Source organism: Solanum verrucosum, unplaced genomic scaffold (assembly GCF_900185275.1).
Source record: "Solanum verrucosum unplaced genomic scaffold, falcon-dt-bn FXZP01000215.1, whole genome shotgun sequence".
Lineage (NCBI taxonomy): Eukaryota > Viridiplantae > Streptophyta > Magnoliopsida > Solanales > Solanaceae > Solanum > Solanum verrucosum.
The window spans coordinates 573,388-594,109 of NW_026020023.1; the positions used below are offsets into that span (position 1 = coordinate 573,388).

At 37.0% G+C, this 20,722-nt stretch overlaps 1 protein-coding gene across 1 annotated transcript; it reads left to right on the forward strand.

Annotated features, from left to right (window-relative positions):
* Positions 1 to 18,520: 18,520 nt before the first annotated feature.
* Positions 18,521 to 19,814, forward strand: LOC125821098 (potassium channel KAT1-like). The gene is made up of 5 exons (XM_049500510.1): positions 18,521 to 18,639; positions 18,725 to 18,823; positions 18,878 to 18,910; positions 18,997 to 19,182; positions 19,377 to 19,814. The coding sequence occupies exons 1-5, from the start codon at positions 18,526 to 18,528 to the stop codon at positions 19,812 to 19,814; spliced, it is 870 nt and encodes a 289-aa protein (XP_049356467.1). The 5' UTR covers positions 18,521 to 18,525.
* The last annotated feature ends 908 nt before the right edge of the window (positions 19,815 to 20,722 follow it).

Sequence of the window (20,722 nt, forward strand, 5' to 3'; positions counted from 1 at the left end):
AAATAGGTTGTAGAAAGACTCACCGAACCGTTCGGTGAGTCGCCGAGTCACTTTGGCGAGAAAGATGGGGATTGCTGAAAGTACCAGCTCAAAAATTTTAGAAACTCAAGACATGTCGGTGATGTTCAGTGCCATTCACAGAATAACAGACACCAATCGATGAGCTAGAAGTGTCTCACCGAAAGTTACAGTGTATTTTAGGGATTAGGGGCGCAGAAAGGCCGATCAAGAAGGCTTTCGGCGAGTCACCAAGTATACTTGGCGAGCTCAGAAATCTCTTGCAGAATTTTATAGAACAAACTGAACCAAAATTGTAAATTAAGGGAGATCTTTGGAAGAGTTTGGCGAACCGCCGAACCACTCGGCAATTTCGACATAGCTCGCCAAACCGCCCAATGTGCTAATTTTCGACCTCAAACATTAAAATCAAGCTCGCATCCCCAGGTTCAAAATTAAACACATACACCATTCAATAAAGGCTAGACCCATACTACCCATGCCCTCGGGGTGCTCAGACTTTCCCAGATTTGGCCAAAATTGGCCATTCGACGACTTTTACCAATAAGAATGACGTCAAACACTCCATTTTTGGGAAAATTAAGTAATTTAGGATAATTTCTGGTTACTAAACTTCACTCCACTAGAACCATCATATTAACACCGCAACCCAACAATTTAGACTCAATTTTACAAGCAACAACACGGGAAACAATCAATTTAAGGCAATTCGGCACACATTTTAGTTCATTACAGGCAATGTAACAATTAAACACGATTATAATCAACTACCCAACAATCATTAATAAAAAATTTACCTATTCCATTTGATTTCAACCATATTATTAAACAACGGGGTTCGAAAAATCAACCTTAATGCCGAATTCAAGATTTGTATAGCTAGGCAGCAAAGTTCCACAATTCTGATTAACCATTTCAAAAAAAGAGAGGGTAAAAACAATAAAATATGAAAGATCAAAAGTTGGATGAGAGGGTACGAGAGTTAAAAATAGGAGAAGATGTAGGATTTTAAAATTTTAAACCGTCTGGCCTTTTAAACCTTTCAGTTCACGACACCTTTGGATGAGAAAGTAGTGCTCGCCGAACCACTCAGTGATACATCGAGTGGTATTTTACCTCGCCGAATTTTACAGAACTCCCAACAATTTGGGGGTTCAAATGGCGAACAAAGTCAGGCTCGCAGATCAGTTCAGTGAGTTGCTAAATGAATATATAGCCCACCGAGTTTTATAGAGTTCCCCTTCAAGACTTGTGGTTCCAGTGACGGTCTAAGTCAGGGCTCGCCAACCTATTTGGCGTGTCACCGACTGGACTTTGTCTCGGCAAACAACTCATTTTCCAACACTTTTCACATTTCAACCTGCACCCATTATTCAAAATCAAAAACCAAAGCATTAAAAACTTGGGTTGCCTCCCAAGAAGTGCCTTAGTTAACATCGTGGCATGATGAAAATACCAATTTACAGATCATATTTAGGGTTTGCCAAGGTATCACTTGGTAGGCACCATATTGTCCTTTGATTCAAATTAGAAGAAATTTGACCTATTTGGGTCTCCAACTGCTTGATTTTCACGGAATGGGAGGTGACCGTTTGATAAAGCGTAGAGACATCCTCCTTCATCTCTTTCAAAACTTTGTCCGACCATTCAATTTTGTCTAGAATACGTGAGAGCATGTCTTCCGTATGGATATTTTTAGACTAATTGGGCTTTTGTCACTTATGGGGCGGGACGTACCTGTCTTTGTCCCCCTCTCATTCCTTCAGAGTGGTGTTACGATCACATCAATCTCTGTCATAGTCTCTCAATCCCTAATCTCTATTCCAACCCAGATTTCCACCTAGCCTTGGATAGTTCGAACGATAACCTCTTCCTTGATTAGGAAGGAAGTTCACTTCCTCATTATAAAGTGCTTCAAAATGAGCTTCTTCGGGGTTTGCTCCACCAACACCCACACCATTAACAATCTTCATACCACTGCCCATCACATTTTTCCCAAGATGTCTAGCTGGGTCATCATTTTGGCCATGTTTTTGTCCATCTCTTGATATTTTTCGGTTGGCTCTTTTGTCATTCTAAAGGTGAGAGGAGAAACTTGGTTTTCACGAGTATACTATGCTCTGTTTATGTTGGTCACTCCATCAAGGAGTTGAGACGCTACTTCATAGGGTTATTGCATAATACCTCCAGGAACAAGTTGATCAACAACTCAAGGCTCCTATAGAGGTACTGCTGCAATATATGATTTGGCAGCCTATGGGTTGGACATTGAAGTACCAACTTATTAAACCTCAGCCACGTCTCATGGATAGGTTCACCTTCCAAGCGTTTGAAACCTTGGATACTATCCCTAAGTGTCATCATCTTTGATGGCGAAATAATCACACATGGAATGTTGTTGTAACCTCATCCTTAGATGATGGAATCCATTAGCAACTCAGCCAACCATTTACTAGCCTCACCTATTAAAGATAATGATAACAACCTGAGATGGACTGATTCTTGTGATACGTTTTTGAATGAGAACGGACCACAAACGTCCACAAAGTTCCTACTATGCTAATGTTGATCTTCGTAAGCCAATCCTCCAAATAATCCCTTCATTTGGAGGAGCTGTAGCATAGTGCTAGTTACATGGAAGATGACATTCCTTTGAATTAGAGGTAGACGTATTGCAGCCACACAACCCAATAGAATTGGGTCATTCACATTTGTGTCATTTACATCATTGAGGTTCCCAATATAATATTAGTAGCCCACCTGGCTACCATTATTCCCGTTTACGCTCATCTCTTCCTCTGTTCAATACAAGCAACACAAAACAAAATCTAAAGTAAGTCGATTACCCTACAATGAAAAAGATCACAATTCAAATTCAATAAAAGAATTTCAAACAACACCACACCCTGGCAGCGACGCCATTTTGATTAATGTTTCCATCACACCACTTCAAATTCTAGGTGCAAACGATCGTTAAGGAGTATAAAACCCAACGAAGTGTTGAGGTAGAACCCACAGGGAGTGGTAAATGTTCAAATTCAGTTATGAGGTACAAATGTGATCTAAACATCTATAGAAATGGAAATTATTGGAAAAGACATATTAGCAAGTCTAAAGGGGTGACAGTGAATGTCAGATGGCAGTTTTAGTTTGCAGTTAGTACCTACAACGCAATCAAACAATGATGAAATAATAATAAAAAAGGAATTCTCAGGATGTGATCGATTATAGACAAATTTATCTATATGGATAATTGAAACTATTAGTAAATAGCTAAATATGAGTGGGTAGGCTGGACTATGATTGAAATAGTTTTCTCTCTAAAAAATATCACGTTTCAAGTGATTTCATTCAAACATCAACAAGCTTAACAAAATAAGAACAGCCCCCAACCTTAATACATCCTCTCTTTAGAGCAGGATGAGTAGAACTAGGTTTGGGATTCACTTTCTCAAGCTGGACCCATATCAACCCAATGTCTACAAACTATTAATCAAAAGTTTTGCTTCAAAAACCTTTATTTCAAGCAAGCTAAGAACTCATAATTAGAACTTCATTTGTAACTACAATTCATAGATTAAAACACAACTAATGATTAAACCTACTTCAATATAGCATTTAAGCTAGTATTTAACAAAACCCATAAGCTAATGCAACCTATAATAACATAATCACACCCCAAGAATTGGGGTTTTAGCCATACATCATAAAAATAGGGAAAGAATTACCAAATACATTAGCCATGATCAGGGTAAATGCTCTATAACACTACGAAAACTAGTAGACTAAACTAGAGTTTAACATGAGGGTTAGAGTCATACGTCTCCATACCTAAAAATATAGGGTTTTATATTAGAACGTCAGGGTACGACCCCCAAGGACCAACAAGGGTCCTTGAGGAGGACCCTTGGAGGCTGCTTGAGAAGTGACCAACGGAGGGCACCCATGCCTCGTAGGTCAGGCCACGCCTTGTGGGTGAGGGGCGTAGGTCAACATTGAAAAATCAAGCCTCAGAAGCCCGACCCACGGTTCACCAGAACACCACGTGGGTCACCCACAAGCAGTGGTCGTGGGTGAGGCCTGAAACTGCCTTTGGACAGTTACACATAGGGGAATTATGGGGTTTTCCAGTGTTAGTTAATATTAAGTGACATAGTTTAACACTAAATTAGACTAACTATATAATGTTTCTAAGTCCGTAAATTAAGTCATCTTCCTCATAATTCCAAATCCTTATAGAATAACCCAAACCCTCTTCAAAAAATCTCTCTCTAGAATTCCATGAAGAAAAAGAAGGAAGGTAAAAATAGGGTTGAAGGAGCAAGGGTTTCTACTCAATTTATTTGGAATTCATAGCTAAGGTATGGTAGCTCTTCATCCATGGAGTCCCTTAAAAACTCAATTTCAAAGATAGAAAGTCCCCAAAAGCTAGTGTTTGACTCCAAGTCATGGATTCCTTTTTTAAATAATTCTACTAATTTAATTACTTTGTATTATGATTAAATTGATGATTTATTATGGTTTTATGTTGAAATCTCCCAAGAATCCATGAAATCCCCATATTCCTAATTTATGATCTTATGATGTGAGTGAATTGTGGAAAGAAAGTATTATGAGATTATGCTTATAGTAATTGATCTAATTGAATTATGTTATTATCCATGTCTAATGTAGTAATTCTAGATGTGTTGATGGAATATGATCTATGGTCGTTGAAGGGCAAAGTATGAGAATTAAGTTTATTCTTTATGAACATTTTGAGAGTAAAGTGATTATGATTATGATCTAGTTGTTGTGTTGCTAGAAGGTTATCCTCATGTACACACTTATGTATGAATATGATATTATGTGAAAGGTTTTCTCACAATATGATGATTCTAAGGTTGAAAGGCTATTCTAACCTATTGAATCTATGAGCTATAGTATGAATTGTGTTGGATTGAGTGTCAAGGCATTCTTCCACGAATATGAACATAAGTGAAGACTTAATATATAATCTTTGGAAATTAATGCTTAGCACCGAGTGGATATGAATATGAGATGGAAGCTTCTACGATAGTTGAGTCCGGCTTCCCAATGAAAGCTTTTACACTACTTTAGTCCAGCTTTCCAAATGGGTTCCTTCTACCATAGTTGAGTCAAGGTTCCCAAAGGTATGTATATCATGAGATGGAAACCTTCTTCCTTAGTTGAGTCTGGGTTTCTAGTAGCAATCTCTTTATCCCATAAACTATTTGCCCACATACGTAGTTAGCTAGTGGATCAACCTAAGCTAAGAGTATGGTTCTACCTTAGGTAAGTAGGACAACCCCTTTTCGACGTGTGGTACACCTTTGATTCAATGGTAAGCTCACATGGTCTATGTCGGTTAAGGCTTATTCCCCATTATGATAGTATGAACAAGAAAATGATTTAAGAACTATAGATACTCAAGAAACTTTACTTAGTATGGGTGGAATTATGGGATCTTATTCATGCATTGCACAAGTATGCTTTGAGGGTAGGTATGATATGTGTCCTCTTATGATATGATGATATATGAGTTGAGTATGCTTATGACTTATGTTTTTCCATTATCTTCAAAAACGGTTGTTTTAACTTAGCAATTGGCATGCATTCTACTAAAATATCCCTTTTAGCATGTTTTCATGATTTGATGCATGGCTATCATATGTAGTGCATTCTTGTACTAACCCATATTTTCCTACATTTTCTGTCCGGTTCTCAAGGTGGTCCTCATTGTGGCTAGAGCTTGGATTTTCTCATTTCTCCTTGCATGTTGGTGAGTCCTTATGATTCGAGGACGGATATCTTCATTTAGTAGTTTTATTCTTGTATTTGACTTTCGGATTATGTTGTATAGGCTATGACCCTCTTTGATTCAAGCATTCTAATAGATGGCTAATTGAGACAAGTCTAGACTTCCGCTTTACTTTATGAAAATTTTGGACTTATAATGTATTTATACTTTTTATTGTTCTATGCTTATGTTATGATATGCTAAGTGTCTTACATGGTGTCTTCCGGGGTTCTATGTGCCTTGTTACGTCTAGAGGGTACCATTGGGTCATGACATGCTTCCAAGTCTTTACAATGGTCCAAATTGAAGAAATTTAGAAACCCACTTGCAAATCCTCAAAATTGAGCCTCAAAAGGCTTCAAAGTTTACAATGGAACTCTAAAATTCAAAAGAAAACTCTTCTCAATGAGAGCAAGATACTCAATTTACAGTTGAAAATTCAATTTATAGTTGCCAACATATGGCCTGAAAGGCCATTGGACGAGATAAGTCGGGCTCACTGAGCGGATCGGCGATCCGCCGATTGTCCTCTTCCATCGCCACTTTGCCTTGACCTTCAGCATCTAAGGTCCTATAACTTTGGGTGATCCATTTTGTCATCGTGGAACTGATTGGCGATTCACCGACTCCCCATTCATGTTGCCCACTTTGTTTCATCCCTCAGGGTTGGCACACTGGTTCTTTAGGCGGGATGAAGAGCCACTCGGCGAGTCTCCAAGTTGTCTTGGCGATAACCAATATCGCCTTTCTTCACTTCCTCAGCTTGTTATGCTCAGTTTTGCCTATTAGTTTGCTTACCTTACTCCTTATCTCACATACATAAAAATCAAGGCTTTACCATCAGTTTATAGCATAAATTAGGAATTTGAGGAGACTAAAACAATCAAAGCAAATCCCTAAATGTGTCCAAATCTCGGACTCATCACACACCTATGGTCCGTGATTGTTACGACCCATGGGTACACACCATAGATGTAACATGGCATACTTGACCCCAAAAGTGTCGCATATATGACACTTAGAATATCATAACATAAGATAATAGAAAAGTGTGGGAATTTAAAATATGTTTCCATACAATCGAAGTCTTTCATAAAATCAAGTGGAATCTATAACTCTTTATCTCAAACCATCTAATACAACTTTGAATAACTATTGGGACATAGCCCATACAATATTCTAAAACATAAAAGAAAGACATAAAGGAAAATTGTGGTTTTATCATCGATGCTATGAGGACTCACCAAGTCTTCAACTCCTTGCACTTCTAGAAACCTATCTTCAAGAATGGAACTCAAAATAACCGAACCCAACATTTGATAAGAATGTAGGAAAGAATATGCGTTAGTACAAAAGTACTAAATATGATAGCTAGCATAACATCATAAGAGCATAACATAAGGATTAGTCAACATAAGACATAAGCCACAATCATAAGAGATAATAGCATATTCATAAACATAATTTCCAACATAGACATAATGTAAGCATTAGTCATCATAAATCATAGTCCTTAAACAAAGTCAATACTTAGGCCTTCATATCATAAGAAAACCACATCATAAGTAACCTCCAAGTATACTTGTGCAATGCATGGATAGGATCCCATAATCTCGTACATGCTAAGTATCCCTTTTGGTCATCATAATCATAGTTACCATCTTATGGTCTCATCCTTAACTTAATTAATCATAGACAAGGGAATCTTAACCTTTAGTCAACATATCAAGGATGGAAACTATAGCAACAATCAGAGCTAAGAATACATCACATAAGAAAACACGTCATAATTAGCTTGAAGTCATACTTGTGCAATGTATGGATACGACCCCATAATCCTACCCATACTAAGTACCACTTTAGGCTTTCATGTATATTGATCATCTCTTTTATCTCATATCTAGCTCATTGTGAAGGGCAAGGGGAATCACCTCAAGTCATACATATCATGGAATCATAAATGACAAGGGGAGTCACCTCAAGTCATGCATGTATTGGAAGGGCTTTCCAAACTACAATCCAAACTAGTCATGCTCATATTACTCTTTATGTATGCTTATGACATGGGAAATCACCTCTCTAAGTCTATCATAAGGGACAATGGGTATTCACCTCTCTATGTCTATCATATAGGCCAAATGGGTATTCACCTCTTACTTTACATGTATAGTCCTAGGTATTCGCCTTCATACTATTTTAGGGAAACATAGGTATTCTCCTCCATGTCCCACCACTATATGATATAGGTATTCGCCTCCACATAATTACATAAGGATCATAGGTATTCACCTCCATGAAGTGATAGAATCACTAGAGTCATGATGATTTCCATGCCTAATGTAGAATTCTAGATATGGTATTATGTATGAACATGATATGATATGGAAGGTTCTCTCACATAGAATGATTCTAGGTTGAAAGATGTGGTTATCTAAAATGAATATAAGTCCAAGGACTATGAAATGTGATGAGGCTTGTCATGATTCCCTTAAAGACCTTTGTATGAGAGGGATGTGAGGTGACTTCCCTTATCCCTAAATAGATAGTCATGAGTAGATTACCCATGACATGATATGAGAAGTATGTGGTGACTACCTTTAAAATATGACTTCTATAGTAAGGCAAGAGGTGAATAACCCTTAGCCTTTATGTACAATCTATGACTCATAAGGTAGGTTATGTAGGTAATGGCCTTCCACCATAAGTTTACCAATAAATCATCTATTCTCAAATATATTTAACTCTTAAAGCCTAAATATACATAATTCATCATATTAGCTTTACTCTCAAATCCCTACTGATCAACATTTATAACTACAATCCTTACCCTCAAAGCTTTACTTCTACAATCATCATACATACCTAGATTTCAAAGCATTCTAATCACATGCTTCATTTTTATGTGATTCTAGTCATAAGTCATCATAAAGGTTCAAATTCAAGCTTTACTAGTCATGATCCACCATATATACTATAATCTAATTCAATTCATGTCTACATGCTTTTATTCTTGACCAATTACTACTCTCTAAATCTTCAATTTCGCTCTTTAAGACACATACCCACATTTCTTCAATTTCTTAAATTACCTAGGGTTAGCCATGGATAACATATAATATCTTCATAATAACATAATTAATTACTAAATCAATCATAAAAAAGTACTATCTACACAATTGCAATCATACTCAAAACTTCCAATAATATAGGAAGAAACCCTAACTAGAATTGGGGTTCATCTCCAATATTTGGGGGAAATCTAGGGCTCTCCATGGATGAATAAGCTATCATACTTTGATTATAAATCACTCACAAAGCTTGAAACAATGGAGGAATTTGACATAGCTTTCATCTCTTCTTCTTTTTCTTCTTCTTCTTCTTCTTTATTTTCTATAGAGAGAATTTCTTGAAGGGAATTGGATTCATTGGTGAATTGAAAATAATGATTTGGATCCATGTATTTAGGGGTCTATTAGCTTTATAAAGGTGGTCTAATTACTAATAAAATGACACCACTTAATAAGACACTAATTCTAGAGTATTCCCTAAGCACAAAACTTAACCGCCTTAAAAGAGTGCACTGCCTCACCCACGAGACCCTGACCCATGGGCCGTTGGTGGACCCACGAGCTGTGCAGATCTTCTGTGGGTGGTGATCTGCAGCTCAACTTTTGGGATCTTGGACCACGACCCCATCCACGAGGTGTGCTTTTGGGGTCTTGGACCACGACCCCATCCACGAGGTGTGCATCCCCCTACGGGGCGTGGGTCCGCAATCATGGGTGGTCTATCTTTTGGGCAGATTTTGGTTAGTTTCTAGGGTCCTCTTCAAGGACCCTTGGTTGGTGCTTGGGGAGTCGTACCTTGACGTTTAACCCCTATAGCTTTCATTCTAAGTACGGGAAATCATTTTTACAACTCTAACCCTCACGTAAAACTCTAAAACCCTCACATAAGGATCTAGTTTAGCCTACTAGTTTCCGGGTGTTACAATATCTCCCCCTTGGGAACATTCGTCTTTGAATGACACTCTAGGCACTTCTTAAGGTCAGAACTCTAGACTAGAAACCCAACATGCATGCAACACATCTAAATGCACACCATTAAGGAGGAAAGCTTCAACTCCAAACTAAACTTATTCAATGCAATACAAGGAAGTAGGAACAACATCTAATAACCCCAAAATGCATGAAATTCTCATAACTAGTCATGTTCAAGGAGAAACTACCTTCTCATAGCCATAACATTCCCAACATACACTCATGGAGCTCATATGCAATTTTCTCTCAAATATCATTCATTCAAGGAGGAATCTCTCAACTCTAACTAACGCATGCTCATATATTCATCTCATGAAGTCAAATAGGAAACTGATAGTTAATGCAGAACAACATGAGGAAATAATCATGCAAATTCATTTTCTTTTAAATCACAAGCTTTCCTGAACATGCATCATAAAAAGAAATCATGGCAACACATAATCACACAATGACCTTTCTATCTAGGCACACTATCTCCACCCTTGGGAGTAAGCCTATACGAACTCTTCTAAACATCATTCATACTAAAGACAACTTCAAATTCTAACATATCAAGTAACAAAAGATAAGTAATGCAGAATCTAATAAAGCATAAAACACATACCGGTAGCAACATAAGGAGGTCACTCTTGTCCACCTCTTGCTTGGAGAGCTTAAGACCTATTATTCTTTGGAGCACTCCCTCCCAAACCAATTGGACCGCCGGTAGGGTAGGGTTCAGACCTACAACGACTATTTTCTTAATTTATAGCAACCTTAGGGAAATGTCTTATCTTGTGGCCCAACTCACCATACCCAAAACAAACATTAGAACCCGCTAGGCATTCACCCTTATTCCTTCTATTACACTTACTACACCCCGTAAACACAACCCCACTACTATCTCCTTGTGGCTTAGGGTTAGGCACCACTTTTTTGTTGAACTTAGGAGTGTTTGAAGGAATTTTCCCGAGGAACTTTTGTCTAAACCTAGGGCGACCATGTCCATTGGACTCATCATAAAAGGACTTATCATCATCCATTCTAGACCTCTTTCTCTCCCTAGAACTCTCTTTCTTGAGATTTGACTCCTCAATTTGTTAGGAGAAAACCATAAGACATGAGATATCCATATCACCAATAAGCATTGCCGTACGATATTCTTTTTTTACTAAGTCGGACACTCCCATCATAAACTTATTCATCTTAGCCCTTGAACCTATCACTAAAGTTGGAGCATACTTGGATAGTTAGGTAAATTTCAAGGCATACTCCTTAATACTCATACAACCTTGCTTAAGGTTAATAATCTCTTGCATCTTAGCCTCCCTCAACTCTAGGGGAAAGAACCTATCAAGAAATGCCGACTTTAACGCCTCCCACTCTATGGGACCCACTCCTACCGGTCTATTCTCCTTCCATTGACCGTAACATATTTGTGCTACCCCTGTGAATTGATAAGAGGTTCACTCCACTATCTCTACCAAAGCCACCCCAATGATATCAAGAACCTTATAAACCTCATATATAAGCCCTTTAGGATCTTCCTCCACTTTGGAGACATGAAACTCCGAAGGGTTCATCGTCATAAACTCCCTCACTCTAAAAGCCGCAAAATTCACATTAGGATTCACCGGATCAACCACTTCCCTATTCACTTGCACCATCACGGCTTGAGCCAACATTCGGAAAGCCGGCCTAAACTCCGCATGAGTAACATTCTCAACTAGAGGATCAACCGGAACTTAAGGAGGAGCTTGGGGAGGAACCTCATGATCCACATTTTCTTTCTCATTTACCCTTGTATTAGCCATGCCTTGAAAACCATAAGGCACAAATTAGGAGAAGGATCTAATAGAGTTAAACTCTATGGCACGACTTAGAGAATGAAGAAGTGAAGTTTCCTAAACATCCAATAGCCTCCTATTCATAAATGTGGAGCGCTTCACATATATGAACAAGACTCTACTACACTTGGCTTGAGACATCCTAGAACCATTCTAAACCTTGTGCTCTGATTACCAAGTTTGTCATAACCCAGGGGTACAACCTAGATGTAACATGGAGTACTTGACCCCGAATGGGTCGCATACAGGCCATTCAGTACATCATAACATAAGATAGTAGAAAAGTGCAAAAATTTAAAACATTTTTCCATACAATAAAAGTCTTTCATAAAAGCAAGCGGAAGTCTATAACTCTTTCTCTCAAACCATCTAATAGAACGTTGAATAACTCTTGGGACATATCCCATACAATAGTCTACAACAAAAAAGAAATACATAATGGAAAATGGTGGCTTTATCGTCGATGCTATGAGGACTCACCAAGTCTTCAACTCCTTGCACTTCTAGAAATCTATCTTCAAGAATGGAAATCAAAATCACCGAACCTTATATTTGATAAGAATGTAGGCAGGAGTATGCGCTAGTACAAAAGTACTAAATATGATAGCTATCATAACATTATTAGAGCATAACATAAGGATTATTCAACAGAAGTCCTAAACCACAATCATAAGATATAATAACATACTCATAATCATAATTTCCAACATAGACATAATGTTAGCATTAGTCATCATCAAGCATAGTCCAAATACAAAATCAATACTTAGGCCTTCATATCATAAGAAAAACAACTTCATAAGTAACCTCCATGTATTATTGTGGAATGCATGGATAGGATCCCATAATCCCAAACATGCTATGTATCCCATTTGTTCATCATAATCATACTTACCATCTTATGGTCACATCCTTAACTTAATTCATCGTAGACAAGGGAATCTTCACCTTTAGTCAACATACCAGGAATGACAACTATAACAACAATCCAAGCTAAGCATACATCATATAAAAGAACACTTCATAATTAGCTTCAAGTCATACTTGTGCAATGCATGGATAAGACCTCATAATCCTACCCATACTAAGTACCACTTTAGGATTTCATGCATATTGATCATCTGTTTGATCTCATATCTAGCCAATCATGAAAGACAAGGGGAATCATCTCAAGTCATACATATCATGGAATCATAAAGGACAAGAGGTGTCACTTCAAGTAATGCATGTATTGGAAGGGCCTTTCAAGCTACAATCAAAACTAGTTATGCTCATATTAGTCTTTACTTATGCTTATGACATGGGAACTCACCTCTCTATGTCTATCATAAGGACCAATGGGTATTCACCTCTTTATGTCAATCATGTAGGCCAAATGGATATTCACCTCTTACTTTACATGTATAGTTATAGGTATTCGCCTCCAGACTATTTTGGGGAAACATAGGTATTCGCCTCCATGTCAACATAAAGGCTAATGTGTATTCACCTCTTGCCTTACTATAGAAGTCATATTTTAAGGGTAGTCACCACACACTTCTCATAGCATGTCATGGGTAATCTCATCATGACTATCTATTTAGGAATAAGGGAAGTCACCTCACATCCCTCTCATATAACAGTCTTTAGGGAAATCACCAGAAGCCTCATCACATTTCATAGTCATTGGACTTAGATTTATTTTAGGTGAGCACGCCTTTGAACCTAGAATCATTCTATGTGATAGAACCTTTCCTATCATATCATGTTCATGCATAATACCATATCTAGAATTCTACATTAGGCATGGATATCATCATGACTCAAGTGATTCTATCACATCATACAATCTATCATTTATAAGGTAGGTTAGATAGGTAAAAGGCCTTCCACCATAAGTCTACCCATAAATCATATATTCTCATATATATTTAACTCTTAAAGCCTAAACATACATAATTCATCATATTAGCTTTACTCTCAAAGCCTTAGTGATCAACATTCATGACTACAAGCCTTAATCTCAAAGCTTTATTTCTACAATCATCATACATACCAAGATTTCAAGGCATTCTAATCACATGCTTCATTATTAAGTGATTCTCATCATAAGTCATCATAAAGGTTAAACTTCAAGGTTTACTAGTCATGATCCATCATATATAGTAAAATATAATTCAATTCATGTCAACATGCTTTTATTCATGAACAATTACTACTCATAACATCAATTCTAGAAGATCATCTCTAAGTCTTCAATTTCCCCCTTTCAGCCACAAACCCACATTTATTCAATTTCATCAATTAACTAGGGTTAGCCTTGGAAAACATATAATATTTTCATAATCACATAATCATTACTAAATCAATCATAAACAAGTCCTATCCACTCAATTTGAATCATACTCAACACTACCCATAATATAGGAAGAAACCCAAGCTAGAATTGGGGTTCATATACAATATTTGGGGGAAATCTAGGGGGCTCCATGGATGGAAGAATACATGGATGAATAAGCTATCGTACCTTGATTATGAAGCCCTCACAAAGCTTGCAATGATGGAGGAATTTTAGCTAGCTTGCTTCTCTACTTCTTCTTCTTTACTTTTTAGAGAGAGAATTTCTTGGAGGGGATTGGGTTCTTTGGTGAATTGAAAATATTGATTTGGATTCATGTATTTAGGGTATATTTGCTTTATATAGGTGGTCTAATTACTGATAAAGAGACACCACTTAATAACTAACTAATTATAGAATATTGCCTAACTCCAAAACTTAACCGACTTAAAGGAGTGCACTGCCTCACCCACGAGACCCCGACCCACGGGCCGTTGGTGGACCCATAGGCTGTACTAGTCCTCCGTGGGTGGTGGTATGCAGCTCCACTTTTGGGGTCTTGGGTCCACGAGGAGTGGATCCCCCTACGGGGTGTCTAGAGAGAACTCCACTTTTTGGATCAACTTTCACACGATCTGAAAAAAAATGGAAAAAACTCCATCTATGTGGGCTGTCTTTCTGGCAGATTTTGGGTAGTTTCTAGTGTCTCTTCAAGGACCCTTGGTTTGTCCTTGGGGAGTCATACCTTGACGTTTAACCCCTAAACCCTTCATTCTAAGTAAGGGAAGACATTTCTACGACTCGAACCCTCACTTCAAACTATAAACCCTTATATAAGTCTCTAGTTTAGACTACTAGTTTTCGGGTGTTACAGTGGTCCCATCCACAGACCATGGGTGGCCTTCGTGGGTCGACACCTGCAACATTCAATAGTCAGACATCTTTCCCTTTTCGGTATCCAGGGTGTTACAATATCTCCCTCTTGGGATCATTCATCCTCGAATGAGATTCAAGCTGGTAGGAAAAGAGTAGGAGAGAACTAACAACCGAACCTACAATGCAACTTCATCTAAATGCATATAACCAAGCAGGAACTACAAACTCCAAGTTAGGACATACTCAAAACATCATAAAAGGGGTGGAACTAAATCTACAGCCCATCATGCATGTAATACACATAACTGAAAAGGAAACCTCAACTCAAAGTAAAAATCATACTCAAATGCATATCTCCGAGGAGGAGAGTTCAACTCCAAGCTCAAGACATGCTTACAACATCATATCAAGTAGTCTACATGCAATTCATACTCAATGCACATAAACATATAAGAGTCAATCAAATAAACTCATTTTCTCAAAATTTAATTTTTTCATAAATCATGCATAATATGGAAATCATTGAAACATATAAGAAACATGAACTCAAAACAAAGAACAAACCATGAGGAACTCATTGCCTCAAGCTAGAGTTAGAGTAGACGGAAAAAGAAGAGGATATCGAGACATCATATCGGCCTCGGACTCCCAAGTAGCACCCTCAACTAATTCATTCCTCCACAACACTTTCACGAAAGCTACTTCCTTATTTCTCAACTTTATGACTTGCCGGTCTAAAATCTCAACCGGAATATCTTCATATAGAATATTCTCCTTAACTTCCAAACCTTCTAAGGGAACTATGGATTTCGGATCACCAACATATTTCTTCAACAAAGAGACATGAAAAACTAGATGCACCAATGCAAATTCATTAGGCAAAGCTAGTTCTTAAGCAACCTTACTAACACACTTAAAATCTGATATGGGCCTACATATCGGGGACTAAGCTTCCCTTGCTTACCAAACCTAATTACACCCTTTATGGGTGAAATTTTCAAGTAAACCTAATCATGAATATCAACTGAATATATCTTCTTCTTTCATCGGCCTATTACTTTTGTCAACTTTGAGTCGTTTTCAACCTTTCTCTAATAAGTCAAACTTTCTGTATGACCTCATATACCAACTCTTGACCTATGAGGGAGACTTTAACCACCTTAAACCAACCTATAGGAGATCTACACCTCCTACCATATAATGCTTCAAATGGAGCCATATCGAATCTCGAGTGATAGTTAATGTTATAGGGAAACTCAATCAATGGAAAATGGTCATCCCAATTTCCCTTAAAAGAAATCACACAAGCACTTAACATATATTCCAAAGTTTGGATAGTATGCTCCACTTGCCCATCGATTTGGGGATGAAAGGCCCTACTAAGATCAACCTGAGTACCAAGACCTTTATGGAAAGACTTCCAGAACTGAGAAGTGAATTGGGTACCACGATCGAAAATAATGGACAAAGGCACTCCATGCAACTTTACAATTTCTCTCAAGTACAACTTGGCATAGTCCTCCGCCGAATAGGAAACCTTGATGGGAATGAAATGAGTCGATTTCGTCATCCGATCTACTATAATTCAAATCGAGTCATATTATCATCGTGTGCTAGGCAAACCAACAATAAAGTCCATATTCAAATCTTCCCACTTCCAAGTAGAAATGCTAGTATCTTGGGATAAAGCTCTAGGTTTCTGATGCTCAACTTTCACCTGTTGACAATTAGGACACTTGGCCAAAATTTTTGCAATGTCCTTATTCATCCCATTCAACCAATAGACCTCCCGTATATCACGGTACATCTTGGTGGCTCTCGGGTGAATGTAGTTTGGGGTGGATCCAATGAGGAATATGGTTTAGACCTAAACTTAACTCACACCTATCTTTTTTTAGTCAAACTATTTCCGAGAAAACTAAACAGGGTGGTTTTTGTAAATAAAATAACAGATTGTTTATTTGAATCAATAAGTAACAAGTAAGAAAGATTCATAGTTTGAGATATAAATATAATATGCAAACTAGGGCACACTACTAGAAATAAGGCCTACGGCAACAGATTTTTTAGCAACGCTTAAGCAACTGTTACTATAGAGGGTCTATTGCAATGGTTTGAACCGTTGCTAAAAGGATTGGGTATTATTGCTACGACTAGGTAATAAATCTGTTGCCATTGTGTGAAAACCGCTGCAATAGACCTACATATTACAATGGTTGCCAGAACCGTTGTCATAAAGTCAACTATGACAACATTTAATGCGATTTATTTTCTATTGGAACGGTTATTAAATCCCTCCATAATTTCCCTCTCTTATTTTGGATGAACCGCCAAAAGATATTCATTGTATTTTATTTTTAACTAATTTTTTAAATACAATTTATTTTTCTCTTTATCAGATATTGATACAAACGAGGCAAACATTTGCTAAGCTTATTTCCCATCTCTTCAACTATCAGAACACAGAAGTTGTCATTGTTCTTCTCTTGAACCTAATTTTTCATCCATTCATAGCAAATCGATCGAATACAGAAGTTGGGGAGCATTGCAGGTAAGTTCTTCATTTCTCTCATTTTAGGACTAACATAAACCCATTTTTGATTTCGAATCTAAACCTATTTCTCTCTTCAAACCTCTTGTGAAATCTAAGGAAATGGAGGGTTGTATGTTTTCTTGTAAAATTTGAGAAATCTAGAGGTTTTTTTCTTCAACTGCTGGAGGTTCTCTTCTTCAATCTTTGAGGTTATAGCTGAAGAAACTACAAGTTTAGGCTTTTGAGATTTTATTCTTGAATCTCTTCTTTTGTGTTTAATCTTTGGGTGTGGTTAGTGTATTTGATGTATTTCTCTATTTGTGGGTTTTTCTTCATTAAATTGTAGTTATTGTGGGTTTAATGTTTTGCTGGAGTTATGATGAAATTGACTACTCTAGACCATATTTAACTTGACATTGATATTGAATTTCTTGTCCCTGAGTTATTCAATCGGATTTGAATACCTTTGCATTGATGAAGTCTTCATTGATTTCACCTCTCACTTGTGTAGGATGTCAAAAATACACTTTCATTATTGTAAAAGATTTACGTTAGAGCAACAAGAAGCAAGAGATACATTAACATAAAAATGGAATAAACTAAATTTTGCTACTGATTGGTACAAAAATTTACTACTGGTTCGAAAAGTGATCTTTTCTGTCAGTCATCACCATCCAAAGCATAACACCATCTACTCCGGCAAGCGCTTCCTGCGTCTGGCCGAGTCCGCCATTGTTGCTTGAGCTATAGCCATGGCTGTAACTTGTAAGTGCTCCTCTTTTTTTTCCTGCATTTCTCAGTTGTATTCTTTCTGGTTTATCGATGTATATGAGCTATTGTGAAGTTCCATAGGTGGATAGTCTCTTTGATATCATCATAATACTTTTGATTTTCCTCTTTTCTCCTTTACTGATTGCTTCTAATTGTTGAAGTACCTCTTTTTTTGGCTCCATTAAATTATCAAAAGTGCTATTGTTTAGGTCTATTTCCTGTTATAATAGAATGTAGCTTGTGTTGTGACTATTCTATAGTTGATCGTTCGTTGATGTCTTCTTAAAATGGACTTGTATATGCTCATGAATTATAAAATAATTATTCATCAACAAAAAGAGACCATGAATGTTCTGCCAAAAGCTATCAGATCAAGCATTGGACATTACCTGTTTTTACCAATAGTTCAAAATGTCAATCTGTTCCGAGGCGTTTCCAAGGACCTGCTTTTCCAACTGGTAATTTCTTGTTCTACATTGTTCTGATCCCCTTCTCACTCGGCGTATACAACGTATATTCAATGGTTAATTTCCTTCTTTTAAGGTTCCTGAAATGGAAGCTGAATACTATCCTTCCAAGGAAGATGTGATTTTACAGAATGAGTCTCAAACATATTTTTACATAATCGTCTCAGGAGCATTGGTAAGTTAATATTCTGGGAACAATTACTTGAAGTTAATATGTATACTATTGTAGGATCTTCTAGTAGATATCGATGGACGTGAACAAGTAAGTATAACACATTCAACAATCATTATATCATTTTCAAACACATTAGCCTTAACTTATTTTTTCTGAAATATGTTCAAAAACAGATCATTGGGAAGGCTGTTGCTCGAGAATCATTTGGAGAAATAGGTGTTTTACTTGGAAGGCCACGACCATATGCTGTTACAACAACTGAAATTTCTCAAATTTTATGTGTAAGTAGGAAAACATTTCTGAACATTCTTCGTCACAATCAAGAAGAAGAACAGATTATAATGAGAAATCATTTTCAGGTATGTGTACAAGGATATGATCACAAATTGTGCGGCACACAACTATAATGAGGAAAGTTGTAACATACACTCAACTTTCTTTGATCCTTTTTCTTTTTGATAAATAAAACCTGCAAGGATTTGGAGGCTTTGATAATGTGGACGAGGAAAGCGATCCAAGTTTAGTCTTCAACAACTGTTCTCTTGTTTCTAAGCAAGAAATGCCAACCAATCCTAGCGATCTGATTAGTATAAATATTCAAACTTTAGAAGCTAGAACCATGAAACAAGTTGAAAATGAAAGTGAAAGTGGTGGAGGTGAACACCATATAGTTCTTGATCATTATGTAGTTCCCAAGGGGCATATTGAAATGGCTACGAGTCTACCAGAAAGAAGGTGGAAAGAAGATCAACTCGACACAGAACGTGGAGGAAACAAAAGCATCCATGAGGTCCCCTGTTGTTCTTATTCAGGTAATAGAAGTCAAACTAGTGCAATTGGGGGGAAATCCATCAAGAAGAGAGTTACTATTCACATGAGAAACAACATCAATTCATTGCAGGAGCAGAATGTGAAGCTCATAATATTACCTGATACACTAGAAGAGCTATTCATAGTAGTCACAACAAGGAGAACTGAAAATGATAGCTGATCTTGCAAGTCCTGCTTATAAGCTTGAGTTTCCGACAATTGGCAAGGTATGGCCAAATCTCTATGTGGTTATATTTGAGAAAAAATACTATTAAAGATATTATCAACATTTTGTAGGTCAATAGTATTGACGATGGTTCCTAATTTACCTTTAAAAATATCACAGGGAACATAATACTGAGTTTTCAATATTTGCGGCTTCTTAAGATTGTGTCTGAAAAATGGAGAATGTAATCCACGATGCAAAAAACACTTGAATGTAGTTTCAACCTACTCTCTTGCTCTTTGATGGAGTAAATTTCAGTAGAAAAGATGAACCGATCGAGGTGTTAATTGCTAAGGTATTTTATGATGCATTAATAGTAGCCTGGATTTGTTCCAAAGTTCTTCCTTTTATTTTTGGTACTATCTTGATAACAAATAAAATGGGTAGTGCATTGACTGCAACATACATAATGAAAGTACTTGCGAACAGCTAAACTAATGTGAGTTGAAAATTTGATTCAAATTTCTCATTTTTTGCCTTACTTTAGAAATGATATTTGTGACGACTTCTTACCAAAAGAAATCTAGGTCATTTCGAAGTTGAAAATGTAGGAGCACCATACTCATGCCCCCAAACCATTCACTAGATACTTATAGGATATATATGCATGAAAGAAAATACTTATTTCTTATAACCCTCTATATTAGATTATAGAATCTGATAGGTGAAAATCTAATACCTTGTGAATCTCTCTTGTTAAGGAACTTCAAACTGTAGTAGTGGTCTAAATATAACCCTCTGAAACTGAGAGTTAGAAAGTAGAAGCTATTTAGTGAAGTAATTTTGGAATAATATCTCTAACTAGTCAAATAACTATCTAACTTATGAAGGTATGTTGCTTATTAATTAGTACTATGTATTAG